Raw genomic sequence first — 22,192 nt, 5'->3', positions numbered from 1 at the left:
ACAGAAAAGAAGCCTCTTAGTCCAAAATAATCCGGGAGCGTAGCAGAAACACAGCCGGTCTGACACGCGCGAAAAAAGAAAGAGGACGCGCCACCTACATCCTGTAAGGGGGAAGCACTCGGACAGTGCTTGGGATCCACGGTGGCGCATGGTTATGGGAGATAATTGTACCCACTCAGCGTTTTGTCCAATTTTTTCGGCCTATAATAGATAATGTGCAAGAATAGTACTGTCGAGGTAAGTGTTATATTGACAGGGGTTTTTTCCTTTAAAATACCAAACATACAGAAGTTCTGTTTAACATAAGTGCATGTTAAAATAACTGTATTTACATGTTTTATTTGTAACCAAAATATATTGCCCCACCTTGACAGCCTCAATGTCCTGTGCTTCTTGTTGTGCATCATGGTTGTCGTCATCATCTTCGCCTTCCTGCATGGCCTCCTCCCCCTCTTCTGGTGCGTCTTCTGTCAACACAGCACCTGAAATCACTCAATTTAACCTTAAGCAAAAGGTATAGTGACTTTTTTTACATATCTGAAACTGAGCAAATGTAGTCGTATAAAACGTATTAACTATGAAACTGAAGTATAATCGTGATGAGGCTTTGTGGTACTCCTCTATCTCTCTCTCAACTGCCACAACCCACCAACACGTACCTTCCATATCGTCAGGCTGTGTGGCGTCCCCAACCTCCTCTCTCTCTTCCTCCTCCCCCTCGTACTCGTTGGTGTCGGTGTGTCGCGCCAGGGCCTTGGTTGCCGTGGAATCACCGTCACCCATTTCCACATCCGAGTCGGCGTCATCAGCAGCTGGGTCTGCCGTTGCGTCCTCCTCCTTCCTCTCCATGCTGCGTAATGTGGACTCGGAGATGAGGCTGGAGACAAAAGAATAAGCTAAGATAAGAAAAGTTTAATGTCCATTTTCATTGTACATAAATATGGAAATTTGTCTCTTGGCACCACATCGCATTACTTATAACACAAAGACAACAATCTGAAGCATAATTGTACATGAATACACTTCAAAGATCAACTTTTACATATGCATTTAAATAATGAGCAGCATGTATATATCACAGTAACTGCATGACACTCTTAAACACAGTGCACCCTAACAGTGGCATAGAACACACATACATACACATGCACGCACTCACACACGCATACACACACACAGTCCGATCTCCTCAAGAGTTCAATTGGAAGAGTAAAATTTGTAATCAGTATTTAAAATGGTTATTGCTGTAAGAATAAAGAAGTTTTTAACAGTACTCTTAAACAAGATATACAGAATGTAAATCATTGAAAAAAATATCAAAAACAACTTTTATTGTAGGTATTGTTGGTTTAAACAGGTTTTTTTTATTCAGTTACATAAATACAAAGTTGTAATCGAAAATTTCAAGATTAAATTTTCATTTGATAAATATACTTACGGTACCCAAATCTCATAAATAGCAATTTACTTCAGTTGAGAGCTAAAACGTTGAACACGCTTCCCTGGTTACACAAAGAGAAGCTACTCCCCCCAAAAAACATCACATAACCATGGTCACCAGACCACGTGATCTATGAGGGTAAGCTCCCCTTGAAGCCACGTGATACTCGGCCGCCATATTGCTCTCACTTCTTGACAAGCCTGAGCAAGCTTATATATAGCGGGGTAGGTAGGAGGGTATTTGGTATGAGATTTGGGTAAGTATATTTCGATTAAATTACATATTACTTACTCCAAATCTCATAAATAGCAGAATGCTACTAAAGGAGGAGGGATTACTCACCCTAGGATCTAGGAAGAGCTTGCCCGGCAACTACCACTGCTGGTAGAACGCTGCAACCGTCAGGACGGGAACCCGCCACGTCTCTCAGGTAGAAGTTCAGAAAGATGTCGTCTGACTTCCAATATGCAGCCCCAAGCACCTCGGAGAGCCGTCTGGACTTCAGGACGGCAAGTGAAGAGGCCCATGCACGAGTTTCATGTGTCCTCGCCGAAGAAAGAGGCAGGACATACTGAGTCCCCCCCCCCCCCCCCCCACCTTCTTTTTGCTGCCACCACACATAAGCCTGTTTGATGAGGGTGGAAGCCCATTTAGCCAATGTAGACTTTGCAATGTCTTTGTCTCGGGTAGTGTTTGTGGAAATAAACAATAGCTTCTGATTGCTGGATCTGATGGGGTTCGTGCGAGATAAATAAACATTTAACGCACGGACAGGGCAGTTAACAAGATCAGGATCCCCAGGGGCTAAAATGTCAGACAGTGGAGGGATCGTAACTGGAGACTGCTGATCAGGCCTTTGATTTTTAGCCAGGAAGTCTGGTCTAAAACCTTGGGGACCACGAAAATCCGACCATAAAAGCCCGGGGAGGAATGATCTATCACTTCTTCCACTGCTTGTTTCTGCAAAAGCGCCAGAATCTCGGCGTTGATAACCGTGACCGATTCTTTGTTGGCAGGAAAGAAAACTGGGGTAGAACTCTGGTAAGAGGCGCTTTGCCCTCTCGCCAGAGAAACCGGAACCCCGATCTGATTATCCCTACAATCCATTGACTGGGTACATTCTGTATCCAGCAACGGAGAGCCCGAGACGGGCCGCCCGCCACCACAGGGATGGAGGCTGTAGGGATAAGCTGATCGGGGATGCATCATTGGGGGTTGGGCTTGCGCCCAGACCCCCGAGACTTGCCGAAGGAGGGCTTCTTATTTGGATAAGGAGCGCCCCTTCCGCGGCCTCTAGCAGGACCAGAATGTTGTTTGGAACCGCCCCTAGCCGAAGAGGCCATGGGGGCAGACGAACCGGATTGTTTGGTATAAGGTTGACTAGCAGAGCGTTGCGTAAACTTCGCAAACTCCAAGTCTTTCGCTTCTTGTGTCTCCTTGTGCAGTGCATCAAGAGACAAAGGACCCAGTAGAGCATCCTCTGTAAACGGAGAGGTGCGCAGAGAGTCAATCGTTCTACGATCATGCAGCCGAGACTCCGAGAGGAAATTATCTCTCCAGGTAAAGACTGCGTGAGCGTAGAGCCTGGCCAAGGACGACATTTGTTGTGCTGACACCTTCGCCAGCGCAGACAAAAGAAAGGCCACATCCTGCTCGCTTGCATCGTTTCTGAACTCAAAAGGTTCAAGCGAAGAGGTAAGCGAACGAGACAGAGATCGCAACAAAGTCTCAGTAAGAGACGCAAGTTCCAGCGATGACCTTCCTGCTTCCTCCAATCCAAGCAGAGCGGATTCGGGGTAAGCAAAGGACTTATTCTTTCTGAAAGGATCAAACCGAAGATAATCAATCGCCGGAGTCACCGGAAGTGGTGCTCTTGGCAATGCGAAGGTCTGAATCAAACCGCGAGAGTTGTGTCTCAAAACCAATTTCTTGTGAGAAGAGTGGCAAAACACAGAGGCCTGTTGTTCCGTGGCAAGCCATGGCTCCGCTGAGGAAGGAGCTGGACCATGCGCCACAAGCAAAGGAACTGGCCGAAGAGGCATGCTACTACCCGGAGGTGGGTTAGCAGCTAACACCTTCGCCATCTCGTAGGCTACCGAGGGGGATTCGCAAAATCGAAAACCCGGGGAAGCAGGCTGCGATGGCATGAAATCATCGATCGCTGTCTTCAGTGGAGAGGTAGCATCGACTGCTGCGACCACTCCCTTCGGAAAATATCTCGAAGTCACCTCCGCTGCCAAAGCGATGGAAAGGTGAAACTTCGCTGGTAACCGGAAACTTTCTTCATCCGGAACGGAAGTAGCACTTCCGTAAACCGAAGAAGCATCCTGCGCGACGGCGCAGTCTTCCGGTAGGAAACCGCGTTCAGTACGGCAAGCGTCACTGTCAACGGTAACCGGAAAAAAGTGAGGGCGTCCACCGGAAGTGTAAGCCTCTCCTGACATCTGGTCAATGTCGTCTTCATGTTCCGCAAGCGGAAGTGAAGATGCCTGTGCAGCCGAAGAAACGTGAGGAAGTTCACGATCTCGACACACTCCCTGTGGGATGGCACAAGTAACGCCCTCGAGACGGAAGGAAGTTCCCGCTGTAGGACGCACTTGAGTCACGTTCGCCACCCACTGCCGCGGAACAGCAGCTGGCTACTTGTGCTCGACCAGTCATACCTTGTCGGTTAGAAAAACCGAAAGTCAGGTCCTTGCACGGAAATAGCAACTCGTCAAAATCGGAAGTCGGAGAGCCATCTAGAACGTCGGCCGATGTAACAGAGGCAGAAGGAAGTCGCATACTTGACAACGACTCAACACCGACAACCCTAGAGGGAAGTTTGGAAGAAAGGAGACGGACAGCTCTCCGTTCCTCCACAAAAATGTCCTTCAACTGACCCGCAAAAGTCTGAAAAATGTCTAACATCTGCTCTTTGTCTAAAGGAGCGTTGCTAGCTGAAATTCTGTTAAGTTCAGGAGGTGGAGAAACCACCGGTGAAACAGAAGGCGGATCAATGACTACGTTAAATGTAGCAGAAGTGGCTGGGTCAACAACCTGCACAGTAGGCTTAGATTTAGGTTTCTTCGCCGACCGCTTAGAAGGTGTATCAGGCTCCACGTGCGTAGAGTTATGCTTCTTTGCGTCTTTATCAGACATGTTGACCACCGGAAAAGTTCTAGAAACACAAGTTCTAAAACCAAAAATTCCCTAGCCAAAAACGAAAGCAGGAAAAAACTCACCCGTGAGTAAGGACGAAGAGAAAACCAGGGTCCAAGTACGTCTGAGCAGCTCAGGCGTTGGAAGAGAAGTGAGAGCAATATGGCGGCCGCGTGTCACGTGGCTTCAAGGGGAGCTTACCCTCATAGATCACGTGGTCTGGTGACCATGGTTACTTGATGTTTTTTTGGGGGAGTAGCTTCCCTTTGTGTAACCAGGGAAGCGTGTTCAACGTTTTAGCACTCAACTGAAGTAAATTGCTATATATGAGATTTGGAGTAAGTAATATGTAATTTAATTGAAAGTTATAATAAGGGAGCACAACAAGATAAACTTATTGTAGGTATTGTTGTGGACAGACAACTTTTATTACAGTGGAACCCCCCCTTTCAAGACCTCCAAAAATCTGAGAAAATCAGGTCTTAAAAAGGAGAGTCTTAAAATGGTGTAAATTTACAGAAGTTATGAACAAAAAGTCTGAGAAAAGGAAGGGAGTCTTTAAAGGGGGGTTCCACCATATCTCAGATGAGAAATTCACGTGTGATGCATATCACAGCATTAAACATGAGATGTACACATAAGACGGGTGCAGTGGCGTGGTGGTAAGACGTCGGCCTCCTAATCGGGAGGTCGTGAGTTCGAATCCCGGTCGCTGCCGCCTGGTGGGTTAAGAGTGGAGATTTTTCCGATCTCCCAGGTCAACTTATGTGCAGACCTGCTAGTGACTTAACCCCCTTCGTGTGTACACACAAGCATAAGACCAAGTGCGCACGGAAAAGATCCTTTAATCCATGTCAGTGTTCGGTGGGTTATAGAAACACGAAAATACCCAGCATGCCTCCCCCAAAATTGGCGTATGCTGCCTGAAAGGCGGGGTAAAAATGGTCAAAAATCCACTCGTGCTAAAAACATGAGTGAACGTGGGAGTCTAAGCCCATGAACAAAGAAGAAGAAGAAGAAGTACACATAAAACATAACCATGTGACAACACGTACATTAGAAGAATATTTTCACTCACACAAAAATGAAACGCAAAAACAACAACACTTACTTTTCTGGCTTCTCCATTTCTCGCTTGTCCATGACCTTACGAGCAGCTTTGGCAATGCGGCCAATCAGTTCTTTCTCAATGTGTCTGACGATCTCCTTAGGTTTCATCTTCAGTTTGTCACTGTAGCACTTCTTGGGCAGAAGTGTGAAATGAATGCGATAGAGTCGCTTTCTGTCCCTGTCACAATGAGTAAATAAAAGTGAACTACTGCACAAGAGCATCTTAAACCTCATCATAGATATCAGCAGTACAGGAAACACATGCACAAATATTCATATAGACACATAGATATATGCACAAAGTGGCACAAAAAGACTTAAACTCATTAAAACAGTCTGAAGCAACAGTCTACACACACAGACATACACATTCACACAAACACACAGTATGTCACATACACACACACACGCACACACACAAACACACAGTATGTCACATACACAAACACACATACACACACGCGCACACACACACATGCACACACACAAACACACAGTATGTCACATACACACACACACACCCCATGCACACAAACACACACACACACGGGCACACACAACAAACACACAGTATGTCACATACACACACACACCCCATGCACACAAACACACACACACACACGCACACACACAAACACACAGTATGTCACATACACACACACACCCCATGCACACAAACACACACATGCGCACACACATAAACACACACACACACAGGGTCCTTAACTTACACTTTAGTGGATGCTGAAGGAGATGAAGAGTGGAGGTAGTCATAGATTTGCATTTCTTGTAACACCTGCAACAGAATGAAAATCAATAATAATAATATTAATAATAATGAACACTAACATAACGCGAACCACAGAATACTTCTCTGCTCTCCGCGCTTTACAATATCAAAAATTCAAATACTGTGCATTCCTGGTTTTAACTAAAGTGTCCTCTGTTTTGCTCCTAATCAATCCTGGATTTGCAACAATCATCAGAAAGAAGCAAGCAGTAAACATTTCTTAATGCCAGTGTGCCTATGTGTGTGTTAGGGTATGAAGACATCAGTGTGTGCAAGAGCATACACAACACGCACATTCTTTCATCTCTCTGTAAAACCCTCTCCCTCACACAATCACCACGGAACCCCCACCCCAACCATCCTCCAAAATCACTGAGGTAGGCTGAGTTATTAGCCTTTCTTGCAGGTTTTCAGCCTCTGCCTGACATAAAGCATTCCCACACACTCACACATACATACACACACAAACACACACACACATACACAAGCCCCCATACCACTCACATCACTGAGGTAAACACGACTCAGTATTTTCTGCAGGCTCTCCGCCCCTGCTTGTGCCTGCGGAGTGTCATGGATCGGAATCTCCATGGACGGAGTCAGGATGTTGGAGCTAGCAGTCATCAGAACTTCTCGCAGACGAGGAATACCCAGCGTAACGTTCATCTCTCCACGACCCGCAAAATGGAAAGTGTTGAGTGTCATCTGAGTGGAGGGTTCTCCGATGGACTGCACAGTAAAAGTAGAATTAAGATGCAAACAATTTTCATTGTTAATTTAACATAGAAATAGAGTTCGGCTGGTCTGTAATACAAAATGAAAGCATGCTAAAAAGATAAGCAACCAAAAATACCTATGCAAAGAGTTGAAATCAAGTAACAAAGCCACAATAAATCATCAGGAGTTTTGCATGATCAACCTTGCACTACATTTACATGATCTGAGAAACAAAGGGACGTAAGCGCTCTAAATGCAAATGAAAAGTGTAACAGGACTCAGTGAGAGTTATGCAGAACCAATCTTCTGGCACCTGAAAGAATAAATAACAAGCATTCAAATGAACAAGCAACTTTAAATTTGCTTCAATTTGAGAGAGAACAACTGAAAGATTCATCGTACAGACCACAAGGTCCACACATTTAATCAATTCTAACTTTACTGCCTTCTTTTCTGCTGCCATAATGCAACCTTTATGGCGTTACACATTTCACGTTTTGCATTAGCTACATATACTGACCTGAGCACACAGCAGTCCTACAGCCTCCCCAGGCTCGGCTAAGGACTTCATCACCTTGTTGTGTACCAGTCTTGGCAGAGCTTTACACTTTGTCACACTCTCCTCCTTCGTTCTCTCGTTCGAGTTCTCTCCCACCTGTGGAAAATATACAACAAAGATAGAGGTGAAAAGATTAGGGCAAAAGAAGTAAATTTAAATGTGGTTTTTTTTTGTATTTTTTTTAAAAACCCTATCTTTAAGCTGTTGATTTAAAAATGTAAGAAAAAAGAAAAAAGAAAGAGGGAGAAGGAAAAAGAAAAAAAAATACAACAAAGATAAAAACAAAGTAACCCTTAGGATTTGATTGAAATCCTAACAAAAAAAGTTAACACATTGATATAAACGAACAATAGCAGAATGGCTGATTCGCTGAATAAGACATAGTTTCTCTATCTCACTGACTGTCTGTCTCTATTTGTCTTTCTGTATGTATCTGTGTGTGTGTGTGTCTGTCTGTCTGTGCCCATGCACACATGCAAAAAAAAAATGCGACAGTGCTAATGTGTTAACTTGTTTTCCAAACATTTCCTACCCACAATCTACACAACCACACACTGCACACACGCTATCTTGCAACACCTTGCTTTTCAGAATGCACTGCATGAATGTAATTGCTACTACAAACCATTCAAGCACCACAGCAGGGGAGGGGGGGGGGGGGTCATTGGGTGGTCTTCTTCTCCTTCATCAGTCTTCGTTGTTGCAGGTCGCCAGAGTTTGGTACGCACGGTAGTGACAGGGTGGTGCTTTCTTGGAAAATATTTTATAAAATGAGATCAAATGACCCCCAAAGCTTACCTCTAAGAGCTGTTGCTGTATGAGTTTGACTGACTCCTGCATGTTTTCTGAGATGACGCCTGTGTGCAGCTGTGGCCAATATTTGGATATCACAGGGTCTGGGCATGGCCGGTGCTTCTTTGTCAACCTGACAAGCAAACATGCAGCTTTACAAGTCAATGTACACATCATCAGTTACATAACGAAGTAAAGGAAGCACAAAGCAAAAATGGAACAGGTAATTCTCATTCCTAGCTTAGTTTTAACAGTATTTTCGCCTGATTTGTTTATGATGATCAATTTACAACCGATTAAGAATTCCTCTCACTCCATTTTATTTTGGTATTCCATATTTTTGTCAAACTTTCTCAGAGGTTGTTTTTTTTCTTTACCAATTGATTACTTGAACAGCACTGCAATGGAATACGTACAGTTTGTCCCTTTGTGTATTTTTTTACCAAAAGTTCCCCGTTATGAAAGGCCACATGCAGTGTACAAGGACAATTTCAGCCAGTCCAAGTGCTAACCTTTTATGGCAGGTACCACTGTAGACTTGTTCCACTCACTTGTGTTTGCGGTCTGGGCCTAAGCCTCTCCACTCAACTTCAAGCGCTGAACTTCTGGCCGACCTTCCGGTGTTTTCCGATGGCTTTGTGTCACCAGGCTGTCGCTCCTGATGCTGTGCTGAGCAGAAGTTTAGGAATCCTGAGGCTCTCGTCCTCCCCTTCGTGTGTTTCTTCTGCCATTTGTTAACCTGAACAAATGCACACACTTCAACTTGAATGTGTCCTTTTATATCAGATAACCTCTATAAATTTACCTCCTTTTCAAGATTCCCTCTCAGAGATAGCCAAATCTCAAAATGTTGACTCGCCAGCCGGGCGAGTGACTTCAAGAAAGTTACTAGCCCGGCAGAAATTTCGCTGGCCCGGTACATACCACAGTTGATCTGCAGTGTTTATATGGCTTTAAAACCCGATATTACAAAAGAAAGGGTCGCATTTGAGTCGACCAGAATGTTCACTGGCCAGCCGGGCGAGTTGTCAGGCGGTTTCTACTAGCCCGGCGGATTTTTTACTCGCCCCTGGCGACCGGGTGGATGATTTGGCCATCCCTACCTCTTTTTAAGACCAGGTTTTTCTCCGATTACTACAGGTCGTAAAAGGGGGGTTCCACTGTATCAGTGTTGAGGCCTCGGTTTTCGGTCACTGACAAATGCTTTTTTGATCTGATGCATTGTTCTAATCCCTGGCAGGTCGACTGTCCGATAGTTTTGACATGTAGGAAATCTTTTGACAGAACAATGTATTTTCAATCTAGGTCCCACTGACCTATTCTTCTTTGAGTCTGGGAACGCAACTGAGAATACTTCAGCTACCCATGCTATGAATACTCATTACTAACGACTATTACTTTAACACGGCCACAGGGTCTCCTCGTCTGGTTACTAACAACTGTGCACCTTCTTGTGAGAATCAGAAATAGCAAACTTACTTTCACAGTTACATAACTGGGGGCTGATTTGCAACCCCCCAAAAAATCCTCTGTCAAATGAAACCTATAACACGTACAAATCCTTTTTGAAAAGCAAATCCCAGTCAGTAAGAAAACACTACTCTGGTGTAAAAAAACAAGTTGTAAAAAGCAGGTACAAACAGCAACAAAGGACTCATGACCAATGTTGACAATTTCAGTGGTACAGCTTACTTTCTTTTTGTGTTTCTCCACACGCTTGTTCCCCTTGGACTGGTCAGCATCATTGTCCAAGACGTCCTGGTTCTTCAGCAGGAAGGGGAACTGCTTCTCCTCAAGGAACGGCGTCTTGCACACCTCCAGACCGTCCTCACCGTACAAGAACTGAGAAAGAGATAATTGATTTCATCTGCATGTTGGTTAAGAAATATTGTTTGAATTATATTGATTATTTGATATGATTGAAAAACAAATAGCAATGAAGAAGGATGCCTTAAAACACACACACAAAAAAAGGAAAGGCAAAACAACTTAGGGTTGAAGCAGCCTAGGTCAACAACTAAAAACACAAAAAAGATAAAGAGATAAATCAGCCACACTGAAAATCACTCAAAATTTCGGTACAAATAAGTGACTGATCATTGCTTGTCTCTATGTGAACATAAACAGATAATCAGTTCAAAAATAGCCAATCTTCTTCTTCTTTTGCATTCCCAGCCAAGCTATATCTTCAATCTGGTCTGGAGGGCAAAATCCGCAGTCTGCCGCAGCGACGTTGCCAACCCCCAGAGCTTCTTGTGGGCCTCAACTGGGCTGGGCCATGTTAACCCTTTACTTGGCACAACGCCCGAAAACGTCCGTACTGCTTTTGGGCAAAACGTCCCAAAGCGTCCGCAATCACTCGTGTATTTCCGTCAGCTCTCACGAACAAAGTTTCCGTACAAATCTCGCGAGATCTCGCAGGAAGTTCAGGCTAAAGCCAACCCACGCGTCTGTGCCCGCCATCTTTGAATCAAGCAACATTCGATAGTGTTATTCAAGTTTTTGCGCCGATATTTTTTCACTCACGCTATGGAAAGTTCTAGCGAATCTGAAAACGAGGAACACTTCGTCGGTTTTGATCCTGCGGACATTACAGTTCGTCCAGATGCACCAGAATCGGACATTGATGTCAGTAGTGTGCATACTTTCGATTTGTCCGACTGGGACGATCGTAACAGCGATTCAGACAGTGATTTTTAGGAGCAAGCTCCGGCTCCAACTGACCAATTTGGATGGGCTTCGGTGACGACGCCAATCGCCATCACACCCTTTGGTCCACGAGTTATTGGCCCCAAAACCGATGATTTGGGGAATAATCCGAACCAGCTTGACTTTTTTTTCTGCTGTTCAAGCCAGCAATGATCGACAGCATCGTCACTCAGACAAACAAGTATGCGAGGGAGAAAATCGCCGACAAACCAAACGGCATCGATCCACATTAGAAAGCTTTTTTGGGTGTTCTGATTTTGATGGGGATTCACAACCTCCCAAGAGACGACATTGGAAATTTTAGCTTTAACCCTTTACTTGGCACAACGCACATCTTGGTGCAGCAGTGGATGAAATTGTGTAAATATAAGTGTGAATATAAATTTAAAAAGTGATTTTTCAACAAACAAACAAAAAATCTTGATTTTTGTGTGTGTGACAATGGATTAATGTGGATGCATTTGCAAAGTGGATATCCAGGTAAGACCCATTTTATTGGCAATTCATTTCTGTCTCTTTTGCACTTTCTTTCATTCAAATCCATGCACTCAACACATAAATATTGCATGTTTAATAAACACATCATAAAATCAGTCTCCATCTTGAAAAATGGCTGCCATGGAGGAGGTAAACAAGCAGCCATGTTGTGCCAAGTAAAGGGTTAAATAGCCCATCAACCCAGCATGACACAGGTGACACACGTATCATATTTCGGTTATAATCTCATTAGTCAAAAACACCTGTATGACACCTGTATTTACCTGTATGACGCTGGAATCGCTGTCTCTGACCGTCATGTCATAGTTGACTGTCAGCCCCTCCAGGTGTTTGACGAGGCAGCGCTGCAGGTACCCACTGCGACTTGTTTTCACTGCTGTGTCGATCAGACCCTGTCGTTATCATAACAAGATTGAATTAGCATAAGTATTTACCGGACTGTCAAAGCCATTGCAGTAGATTAAGCATAAGTATTTACCGGACTGTCAAAGCCATTGCAGTAGATTAACAAGAAGAGCAAACGCTCGATCGAGTCACTTTCGCAGTTCTGAATATTATATGAGGCATCAGATGGACAGGAAGAAATTGCTATTCACAACACAATGAGTCACGTTCACATAAAATTTGAGCCCGGTCACTTTTATAGTTTCCGAGAAAAGCCCAACGTTAAGTTGTGTGTTGCCGAACAGAAAAGGCTAGTTATCTCCCTTGTTTTTCTGATAACGTTCGTAAAAGGCTACAGATGTAAATACTTTGATGTAAAGAATAATCCTACAAAGTTTCAATCACATCCGATGAACTTTGTCAAAGATATAAAATGTCTAATTTTTCCTTTGACGCTGACCTGTGACCTTGAAAAAGGTCAAAGGTCAACGAAACCATCGTTAAAGTGTAGAGGTCATTGGAGGTCACGACTAAACAAAATATGAGCCCGATCGCTTTGATAGTTTCCGAGAAAAGTCCAACGTTAAGGTGGTGTCTACGGACGGCCGGCCGGACAGACTAACACTGACCGATTACATAGAGTCACTTTTTCTCAAGTGACTCAAAAATCACAAAATTAAATACATGATGATGGTGATCATGAGATCGAATTAGCATAAGTATTTACTGGACTGTCAAAGCCATTGCAGTAGATTAAAAAACACAAAATTAAATACATGATGATGGTGATCATGAGATCGAATTAGCATAAGTATTTACTGGACTGTCAAAGCCATTGCAGTAGATTAAAAAACACAAAATTAAATCCTTTATGATGGTAACATAAGGGAAAGACTTCAGATGGAAGTGTAACAGTTGCATATTATAGCTAGAATACCAGAATAGAAGTTTCCACAGTGAGTGGGGTCACATGACAATCGTATTTTTTGTCACAGTATCTCCATACAAGCATATCAAATGTGTATTCCAATAGCTTTTTACAAAAGCCAAGAAAAAACTTTCCCCAAAATGTAAACAAAAGCAATTTTCTTCAACTTATACCACATCTGTATGAATATACAAGACCTCCCTCACTACAGTGATTGGTACCTGAGATATAGGGCCCCTCTAATGAGAGAACATCTCCCAATAAAGGACACCTTCTGCAGTCCCTCAATCATTTTCATAAGGATAAGATTTGATATAGTCCTGTGAGGTCTTCTTCTTCTGCGTTCGTGGACTGAAACTCCCACGTACACTCGTGTTTTTGCACGAGTGGAATTTTACGTGTATGGCCGTTTTTACCCCGCCATTAAGGCAGCCATACGCCGCTTTCGGAGGAAGCATGCTGGGTATTTTCGTGTTTCTATAACCCACCGAACTCTGACATGGATTACAGGATCTTTTCCGTGCGCACTTGGTCTTGTGCTTGCGTGTACACACGAAGGGGGATAAGCCACTAGCAGGTCTGCACATAAGTTGACCTGGGAGATCGGAAAAATCTCCACACTTAACCCACCAGGCGGCAGCGACCGGGATTCGAACCCTCGACCTTCCGATTAAGAGGCCAACGTCTTACCACCACGCCACAGCGCCCGTCAGATGTATATAGTCCTGTGAGGTTACCCTGATGGAAATTCGGGCTGCTTTCTCACTGGGAAAAGCAGCTACCATACAGTATACAGCGCTACCCATTTTTTTCCCCCCTGCATACTATCATGGGCATCGAACCCATGCCAATAGCGACAACTGCTTTTGAAGCCAGCGAAGCTACAAACTGAGCTGTTTCCTCGCCCCAAATATACCTGTCATGACAGGCCACCTGCAATGTGGGGACACTTTAGGCTGCTCTCAAGGGTGTCCTTTCGTTGCAGGTACCACTGTATTTAAAATGTTCACCCACAACTGACCCACCTCTCTGCCAGCCATGCAATGGAAGAAGTACTCCTGAGGTCGGATGCCCGTCAAGAAGCGACCTGTCACAAAGCCGCCAGCCTTGAGCGAGAGGTCGTAGGGCAGGTACGAGGGGAGGGATCGGCCGCTTTTCATCAGCGGGGGCCGACGACCCTCCAGTTCAATCTGTCCCAGCATGCTTGAGATCTGGATGCAGTTCACCTAAGAAGCAAAGATAATGAGATGTTCACACAAAATGTGTAACAGGTAGATAAGATAGATCACTTATGTTTCAAATACAAGAATCAAGAAATGGGAAAGAGTTAATCTATGTAATATTTTTTTAAAGTCAAAAATAATGAGAAGAATATTTGTTATCATAAAAGGTGCTGAAATATATCTCACAGGTTTTACAGTTGTGTCTTCACAGCTGTGTGGCTCCTCTTACCCAAAACAATGACACCCATACCAGGAAAAAATGAGATCTCAAGCATTGACTTCTTTTTCTGAGTTCCCGAGCTTTTTACTCTCAAGATCTTCTTTGTTCATGGGTTTAAACTCCCACAACCTTTTACGTATATAACCATTTTTACTCTGCCATTCAGGCAGCTATACGCTACTTTCCAGGGAAGCATGTTGGGTATTTTCTATAACCCACTGAATTCTGACATAGATTACAGGATCTTTTCCATGCGGACTTGATCTTGTGCTTGCGTGTACACACACAGCGGTATAAGATACTAGCAGGTCTACACATAAGTTGGTTGACCTTGGAGATTGGAAAATTCTCCACCCTTAGCACACCGAGAGCTTCCGAGATTCAAACCCACCATCTTCCGCATGGGCGGCCAGCGTCTTATCCACTAGGCCACTGCGACCATCTACTCTCAGTGTCACCTTATGGTGAGAGTTTTGCGAGCAATACAGTTTTTCTACCCTGTAATGTGGACAGCATGACACCGTCTTTGAGGGTTCCATGTGATTAAATTGTGACAGTAAGACCCGCCTCTTTACCTTCACTGCTACAGGTGTCTAAAGCATTGTAACCATGTCAGGATAAAGCGGTTACTCACAGATCCTCCCTTGGCGCCAGACTGCACCATCAGCTGCAGGTTGTTGTCAGGGAAACTCTTGAACAGGTGCTTGCCTATGATGGTCCTGGAATGACAGCGAAACACATCATCATCCTTGTGCGTGGGAAACAGACAGAGAGAGAAGATAGACAGAGAGTGTTGGTGTTGGTCAGCTTGAGGATCTGTCTGTGTTTATGTCAGGGAATATATAGTGGCGTCTGCTGATTTAGTGACTCCGGTGTTTGCTTTTCCGTGCACGGGGTTTCTTTATTTACACACTCATTCATACAATTTTGTGTGTGCGTCTGTCTGTACTTTTAAGTTCATTTTATGTATGTGTATGTATGTATGTGTGTGTGTGTGTGTGTGTGTGTGTGTTTGTGAAAGCATGCGTGTGTGTGCACGCTCTTGTATACCTATAAATGCATGTGTGCAAGTATATCTTAGTGAGAGGATTAGAATACTGAGAGGAAGAGAATGCGCACCAGTGTACAAACATATGTAAGCTTGTTTCTTGCACCTACCCACAAAATACCTTGGAAACTTCTGTTGAAACTGTGTATGCCTTTCATTCCTGTTCAATTCAAAATCACCTTTTTTTCCAGATCTAGTAGCAATGACAAAAAAACTCAACAAGAAGAACACTCACAATGAAATCTTCTCTGACACGTCATTGGTGATTTTCTTCGCACTGTTGTCCAGCTGTTTCAGGGCCATGTCGTCTTTTCCAAACTGCGCTTCTTTAAGCAGACGCAGCAGCTCAGCATCACTGCAGTCTTCCCCCGTCATTCCGAATGCCTCCAGCGCCGCCTTGTGGCCTTCTTTGGGAGCTTTGGTGATCTTCTTTTTGCGTCTCACTTCTGCCTGCAATGCAGCAGGTACATTTTGCATTTACGTATATGTCATAGTTCATACCTTTTTGTTTAATTTACTGTTCTGATACTGTGATTATGTGAGAAGACAACTTTATGTTCTCTCAGAGTTAATTATTCCATGAATTCGTTGCTTCTGTGCATTTTCTTATCTCAAAAGAAACACAATAAATTTGCTCTGTTTTTTTCTATCAAAAATACCAATTTAACAATTATAATTTTTATTTTTTATTAATCAAATAAGCCTGAGATTTCTTCTGTGCCATCCCTATTAACACTGCCTAACTAACCCTTCCACCTACGCTAGGTTTTTTCTTTGTTACCCATCTCCTGCGTTTCACGCTTAAAACATTAATATGCAGAACAACTAACACCTGTATCTATCAGGACATTCTCTACACCACAACTGTCTCACTAAAACCAGAGGACGACTGCAACAGACGTTATCCATAAATAACTGTTTGGGTTTTTATGCGCTGTGCAAGAGTTGTGCCCCTTCAAATAATGAGGCAGACTGTCACCACTTATCAATTCTGACACACAATCACAAGATTCACAGTGAAAAATTAGCTTCAATTCATTTTGTGTTGCTTCCACTCGATATGCCACCTTTTCTGAGAAAAAAAAAAGTCCATCGGAGCTCTCCATCACTGCTGCATCGATCACTCGGCTGTTGACTGAACAGTCGCAAAGCGGTCATAGCCCCAGTGACATTTATGATCGCTTGACACAATTCACTGGTGGCAATAGTAACTTGTCCCACTGTTTTAAAGGGCGCAACACTTGCACTACCATTGAACTCCAGACAGTTATTTCCAAACATGTTCTATTTATAGATTGACAAAAAGCTTACCCCCTCTTGCACCAGTGACATTAATGATTGCTTGACACAATTCACTGGTGGCAATAGTTTGTCCCATTGTTTTAAAGGGCGCAACTTGCACTACCAATGAACTCCGGACAAGAGTTATTTCCAAATACGTTCTATTTATAGATCAACAAAAAGCTTACCCCCTCTTGCACTAGTGACATTTATGATTGCTTGACACAATTCATTGGTGGCAATAGTTTGCCCCACTGTTTTAAAGGGCGCAACACTTGCACTACCATTGAACTCCAGACAGTTATTTCCAAACGTTCTATTTATAGATTGACAAAAAGCTTACCCCCTCTTGCACCAGTGACATTTATGATCGCTTGACACAATTCATTGGTGGCAATAGTTTGTCCCACTGTTTTAAAGGGCGCAACTTGCACTACCATTGAACTCCAGACAGTTATTTTCAAATATGTTCTATTTATAGATCGACAAAAAGCTTACCCCCTTTTGCACCAGTGACATTTATGATCGCTTGACACAATTCATTGGTGGCAATGGTTTGTCCCATTGTTTTAAAGGGCGCAACGCTTGCACTACCATTGAACTCCAGACAGTTATTTCCAAACGTTCTATTTATAGATTGACAAAAAGCTTACCCCCTCTTGCACCAGTGACATTTATGATCGCTTGACACAATTCACTGGTGGCAATGGTTTGTCCCACTGTTTTAAAGGGTGCAACGCTTGCACTACCAATGAACTCCGGACAGAGTTATTCCCCAAAAGGGTGTATTTATGGATGGGCTTACCTCGTCTTGCACCAAGATGTCCTCGATGCCCAGAGTGAACCCTCTCAGCTTGAGGAAGGCGGTGAAGAGACGTCCCATGCATGTCAGCAGCATCCCCGCCACCTCTCCCCCATACAGCTGTTCCACAAAGACAGCATGCTTTACAACGTCAAACTATCAAACATTCATCAGATGATTAGTAATGGGCTCTGTTTTTAGGGGTAAGTGTAGATAAGACCAGCCACAATCCATTTCATTTGAACACTTCTGTAGGCACGTTTAATTTTTACAAGACACTGGAAGAAGCATGAGTATGGCAAATACCTACTACTAAGAAAAAGTTAAATAACTTTGGCTAAACGGTAAGCAAAAATGAATACAAACGCCCCCGAAAGCGGCGCATGGCTGCCTGAATGGCGGGGTAAAAACAGACTCGTGCAAAAACATGAGTCAACGTGTGAGTTTTAGCCCATGAGCGAAGAAGAAGAATAATACACATATCCTCGACACCACCATCACCAACAATCACAACAACAATCCCAGCAAAGCTAACCTCATAGACACAGTGCACAAGACCAAAAGAAGACGGTCCACATTGTGCCTTGTCCAATATTCCTTGCAACAACTCTCCGTGATCCACAATGACAGTGCTCTCCCCTAGATCTTCCGTCATTCTCTGTGCCTCTGCGAGCGTCAGGTACGGTTTGTCTTTATCCATGTGTCTCTGGATCCAACTCTGTGTGGGAAAGGGAAACATGTCAGACAGTCTTGGTATTACATATACAACAGTGTGTGTGTGAGTGCATACATGTGTGATTTCCATGTCTGCCCGTATCTGTGTCTGGAGGAATGATTCTTTACAAAAATGTTAAAAATGCATAATTATGCAGGCATGTACGCTTCTTTGTCCGATCCCAATCAGCACACTTATGCATGCCTACACCCTACCACTTCATGCATACAACCACATGCACAAGTAAGCATGCTATGCATCAGTTTACACCTGTTCCACCTGTAAGTACCTGCCTACCTGTGTCTGGGTGGCCGCGTGATAACGCACTTGCGCTCGGAAGCGAGAGGTTGCGAGTTCGACCCTGGGTCAGGGCGTTAGCAATTTTCTCCCCCCTTTCCTAACCTAGGTGGTGGGTTCAAGTGCTAGTCTTTCGGATGAGACGAAAAACCAAGGTCCCTTCGTTGTACACTACATTGGGGTGTGCACGTTAAAGATCCCACGATTGACAAAAGGGTCTTTCCTGGCAAAATTGGTTAGGCATAGATAAAAAATGTCCACCAAAATACCCGTGTGACTTGGAATAATAGGCCGTGAAAAGTAGGATTTGCGCCGAAATGGCATCGATCTGCTGGTCGATGTGAATGCGTAAAAAAATTCCATCTCACACTGCGCCTTGAGTTCGAGTCTGGAGATACGCGCGCGATATAAGACTTCATATAACATTACCTTCTCTTTGATCTTGGCTTTGCCCTCCATGCTGAGGGGAGGTTTGTCTTTGGGGATGATGTTCAGCAACAATGTAGAGACCACCTGAAACACACAGTGCAATACATTTGACTCCCCCATTTTAAGGCATCCAGATTTAAGACTTCCTCCTTTTTAAGAACTTGATTTTTGAGATTTTCTGTGAATAATCTCTGTAAATTTACCTCCATTTTAAGACTTCCTCTTTTATAAGACCTGATTTTCTCCGATTATTAGAGGTCTTAAAAGAGGGGTTCAACTGTATTTTTAAAATTAAAATAATAGCCTGTAAACACTAATAAGTACCAAATTATATGTACAGTACTTGTATCTTCATAGAATCAACTGTTTGGGTTGCTATCTATCATTTGGAATGACGTCCAGTGATGGTATAATTTTAATCAAAAAGACAGTCTTATCATTTCAATAGTAGATTGTTAAAATTGGCTGTTATTCTGATAAGCGATACACACAGGGCTACACACGATTACTCTACCTTATAAAAAAATAAAATAAAATAAAAAAAACTCATGTTTTTATCTGCCCTAATGACTTAGCCTTCAAACATTTTCTTTCTAGAGAAATAATCTTCTTACCTGCTTGCCAGACCAAAGTTTGCATGGCTTGATGATGGAGGGGGGAAGAAGTTTCAGTTTGCCTCGAGTGTTTGTCAGTGCTGACTGCAGTAAGTTGAAGTAGTCATCCCTAGTTTAAAAAAGCAAAATTGTTACGTATAATACATTCTGAGCATTAACACAGACATATTTGACAAAAAAGAATGTACATGTGATTTGGAGACAACTTCCAAAGCACAAGGCAAAAAAACAACTCATGGGAGTCTGTTTACCTGTGCTCGAAAGATACCTGAAGCCACATCCTAATCGGTCTTCAACTTCTTTCAGCCTTTCAGCTGGAGCCACGCACACGCACACACAAACACACCATCATTCAAACACATTCACACCTACAAGTGTGCGCGCACACACACACACACATACAAACACACACACCTACACCTCTTCAGCCTTCTGCAGTGGTGTCATAAATCACCCTAAGGGTTAGGGTTACTCTAACTCAACTTGAACACCATTCACTACAGTCTATTGGTCTTGTAACTGTAACAATCATCACTTGTAACACATGAAGCCTCCTGTCACACGTTTCTCACCTGTTGAAGAACTGTCCCCGCACAGTGAGAGACACACCTGCCACCAGGTGATCCTGGATGAGACCGGCCAAAGGTGACCCATCCTTTGGAACCAGGTACTGGAAGTCTGTGCTGGCTGAAATAAAACACCAACATTTACAGCAAACACAAATCATTTCAGGTTCTGGCGTACATGGATAGTGCAACTTGGAATTCCCATTCAGAACAGATTCAAGAATAATCACATTGCCTGATTTGAAAGAATGAATGCTTAATAGAATACCATTGCAGAAATAAAAATGTTACACCCCCCAAAAAAAATAAAAGGGGAAATAAACGAGAACAACTACAACAACAACAGAAAAATAGAAAAAAAAGAAAAAGATAGGAGAAACAAATGAACACGCATTCTCAAACTATGTACATTAGTAATTACCAATGCCGTAAGCTTCAGCTCTGCAGAGCTCACTCTGGGGAAAGTGAGCATTCATCTCGTCTCCGTCAAAGTCAGCGTTGTAGGCCTTGCAATTGGAGTAATGCAGTCGCAGGGTCTTCAATCCTGTCAGCACTCGAGCCTGAATAAAACAAACAGCATATCCTTTTGAGATTATTTCCTTCCAAGAAAATTGTGTATGTGACAATTTCAGCATTCAGGTGTAAACTCAAAACGTATAGGAAAACACCAGCACAAGAATAGCATGAAGTTTGAAAAAGTCAACGGTTCAGCAATGTCAGAAAAAAGTCTAAGAACATTTTTCTAGGTGATTTCAGCATTCTGCTGTAAACCAAGCCTGATTAAAACAAACGCCATATCATTTAGAGATTATTTCCTTCCAAGAACATTTTTATACAACAATTTCAGCATTCAGATGTAAACTCAAAACGTATAGGAAAACACCAGCACGAGAATAGCATGATGTTTGAAAAAGTCAACTGTTCAGCAATGTCAAAAAAAAGTCTGCCAGCAGCATTCACATAGCTGATGAAATATCACGGTCACCAGTAACAACAAATACATTTATTTAATTCAGTAGAAAATTCTCAGTTTCTTTAGTGAGCTGGTGGCTGAATCATGTTATGTGTTATAATGGAAAAGCGCTCACAACATGTCTAACAAACCTCCACAAAGCTGTGATAGTTTACACTATGGTTTATATGAGAAGGAATACAGACGATATGAATGCAAGAGTTTGTTAAGGCTTACAAGTGCGCCTGCTAATCTGTTTATTCCTATACTATCTCTTTTTTCCAGATTATCTTATGACTTCATTACATCAAACACCTTGGTTGTCCATACTGTTCTGCCTACTCCAATTCCTGTCTGTATAATGCCATCACTTTGGATTTTGTTTGCTTGTTTGTTTGACTCTTTGTGCTGCACGGAGTATGTTGACTGACCCTGTGAGCCTGTATGCTGGGCCTGTGAAGAGTAGGCTGTCTGTTGAGGAGCATCACATCACCATCCTTCAAGTGTCTCAATACCTGTTCACAAGGTAAGGTAAGGTAAGGTAAGGTCATGTCAGATGAGGTAAGGTAAGGTAAGGTAAGGTAAGGTAAGGTAAGGTAAGGTAAGTCCTGTGAGGTTACCCTCATGAAAATTCAGGTTGCATTCTCCCTGCAAACAGGGTTGTTCAGACAGCGAGCAGAGTCTACACACAGTTGACTCTGGAAAATAAATCTCATCAAACCCAGCCAGTGTGCGAACAAAGCTGATAGTAATAACCTGGTTTCAAGCCAGCGCTGCTAGCAACTGAGCTGTGTCCCTGCCCCAACAATGCATCATGTACATGTCAACAATGTATGTAGGATAGATGTGAACACAATAAAACAAAGACCAACAAAAAGCAAGCACAACAGCAATCTGTTCTTCATAAGACCCACTTATTCCAGTCCAACAAGTGACCTGCTATCTCTCTTAATCAGTACAAGTCAATACTCAATTG

At 43.2% G+C, this 22,192-nt stretch overlaps 1 protein-coding gene across 1 annotated transcript in view; it reads right to left on the bottom strand.

Moving 5' to 3' along the window:
- Positions 1–22,192, bottom strand: part of LOC138966639 (DNA-directed RNA polymerase I subunit RPA1-like) — a 43,526-nt gene that overhangs the window by 10,948 nt on the left and 10,386 nt on the right. Inside the window, exons 11-30 of the mRNA XM_070338931.1 lie at positions 21,648–21,731; positions 20,686–20,824; positions 20,271–20,385; positions 19,699–19,807; positions 19,085–19,168; positions 18,179–18,361; positions 17,647–17,763; positions 15,796–16,010; positions 15,147–15,231; positions 14,095–14,295; positions 12,021–12,149; positions 10,243–10,392; positions 9,102–9,289; positions 8,557–8,683; positions 7,720–7,854; positions 6,987–7,211; positions 6,424–6,488; positions 5,694–5,870; positions 660–877; positions 367–467 (exon numbers count right to left, since the gene is read on the bottom strand). Coding sequence (XP_070195032.1) covers positions 367–467; positions 660–877; positions 5,694–5,870; positions 6,424–6,488; positions 6,987–7,211; positions 7,720–7,854; positions 8,557–8,683; positions 9,102–9,289; positions 10,243–10,392; positions 12,021–12,149; positions 14,095–14,295; positions 15,147–15,231; positions 15,796–16,010; positions 17,647–17,763; positions 18,179–18,361; positions 19,085–19,168; positions 19,699–19,807; positions 20,271–20,385; positions 20,686–20,824; positions 21,648–21,731 — 2,847 coding nt within the window. The remainder of the gene's footprint in view (positions 1–366; positions 468–659; positions 878–5,693; positions 5,871–6,423; positions 6,489–6,986; positions 7,212–7,719; positions 7,855–8,556; positions 8,684–9,101; positions 9,290–10,242; positions 10,393–12,020; positions 12,150–14,094; positions 14,296–15,146; positions 15,232–15,795; positions 16,011–17,646; positions 17,764–18,178; positions 18,362–19,084; positions 19,169–19,698; positions 19,808–20,270; positions 20,386–20,685; positions 20,825–21,647; positions 21,732–22,192) is intronic.

This window comes from Littorina saxatilis, linkage group LG5 (assembly GCF_037325665.1).
Source record: "Littorina saxatilis isolate snail1 linkage group LG5, US_GU_Lsax_2.0, whole genome shotgun sequence".
In the NCBI taxonomy this organism is placed as follows: Eukaryota; Metazoa; Mollusca; class Gastropoda; order Littorinimorpha; family Littorinidae; genus Littorina; species Littorina saxatilis.
Note: the sequence above shows the minus strand (reverse complement) of the source record. Positions and strands in the feature narration are given on the sequence as shown.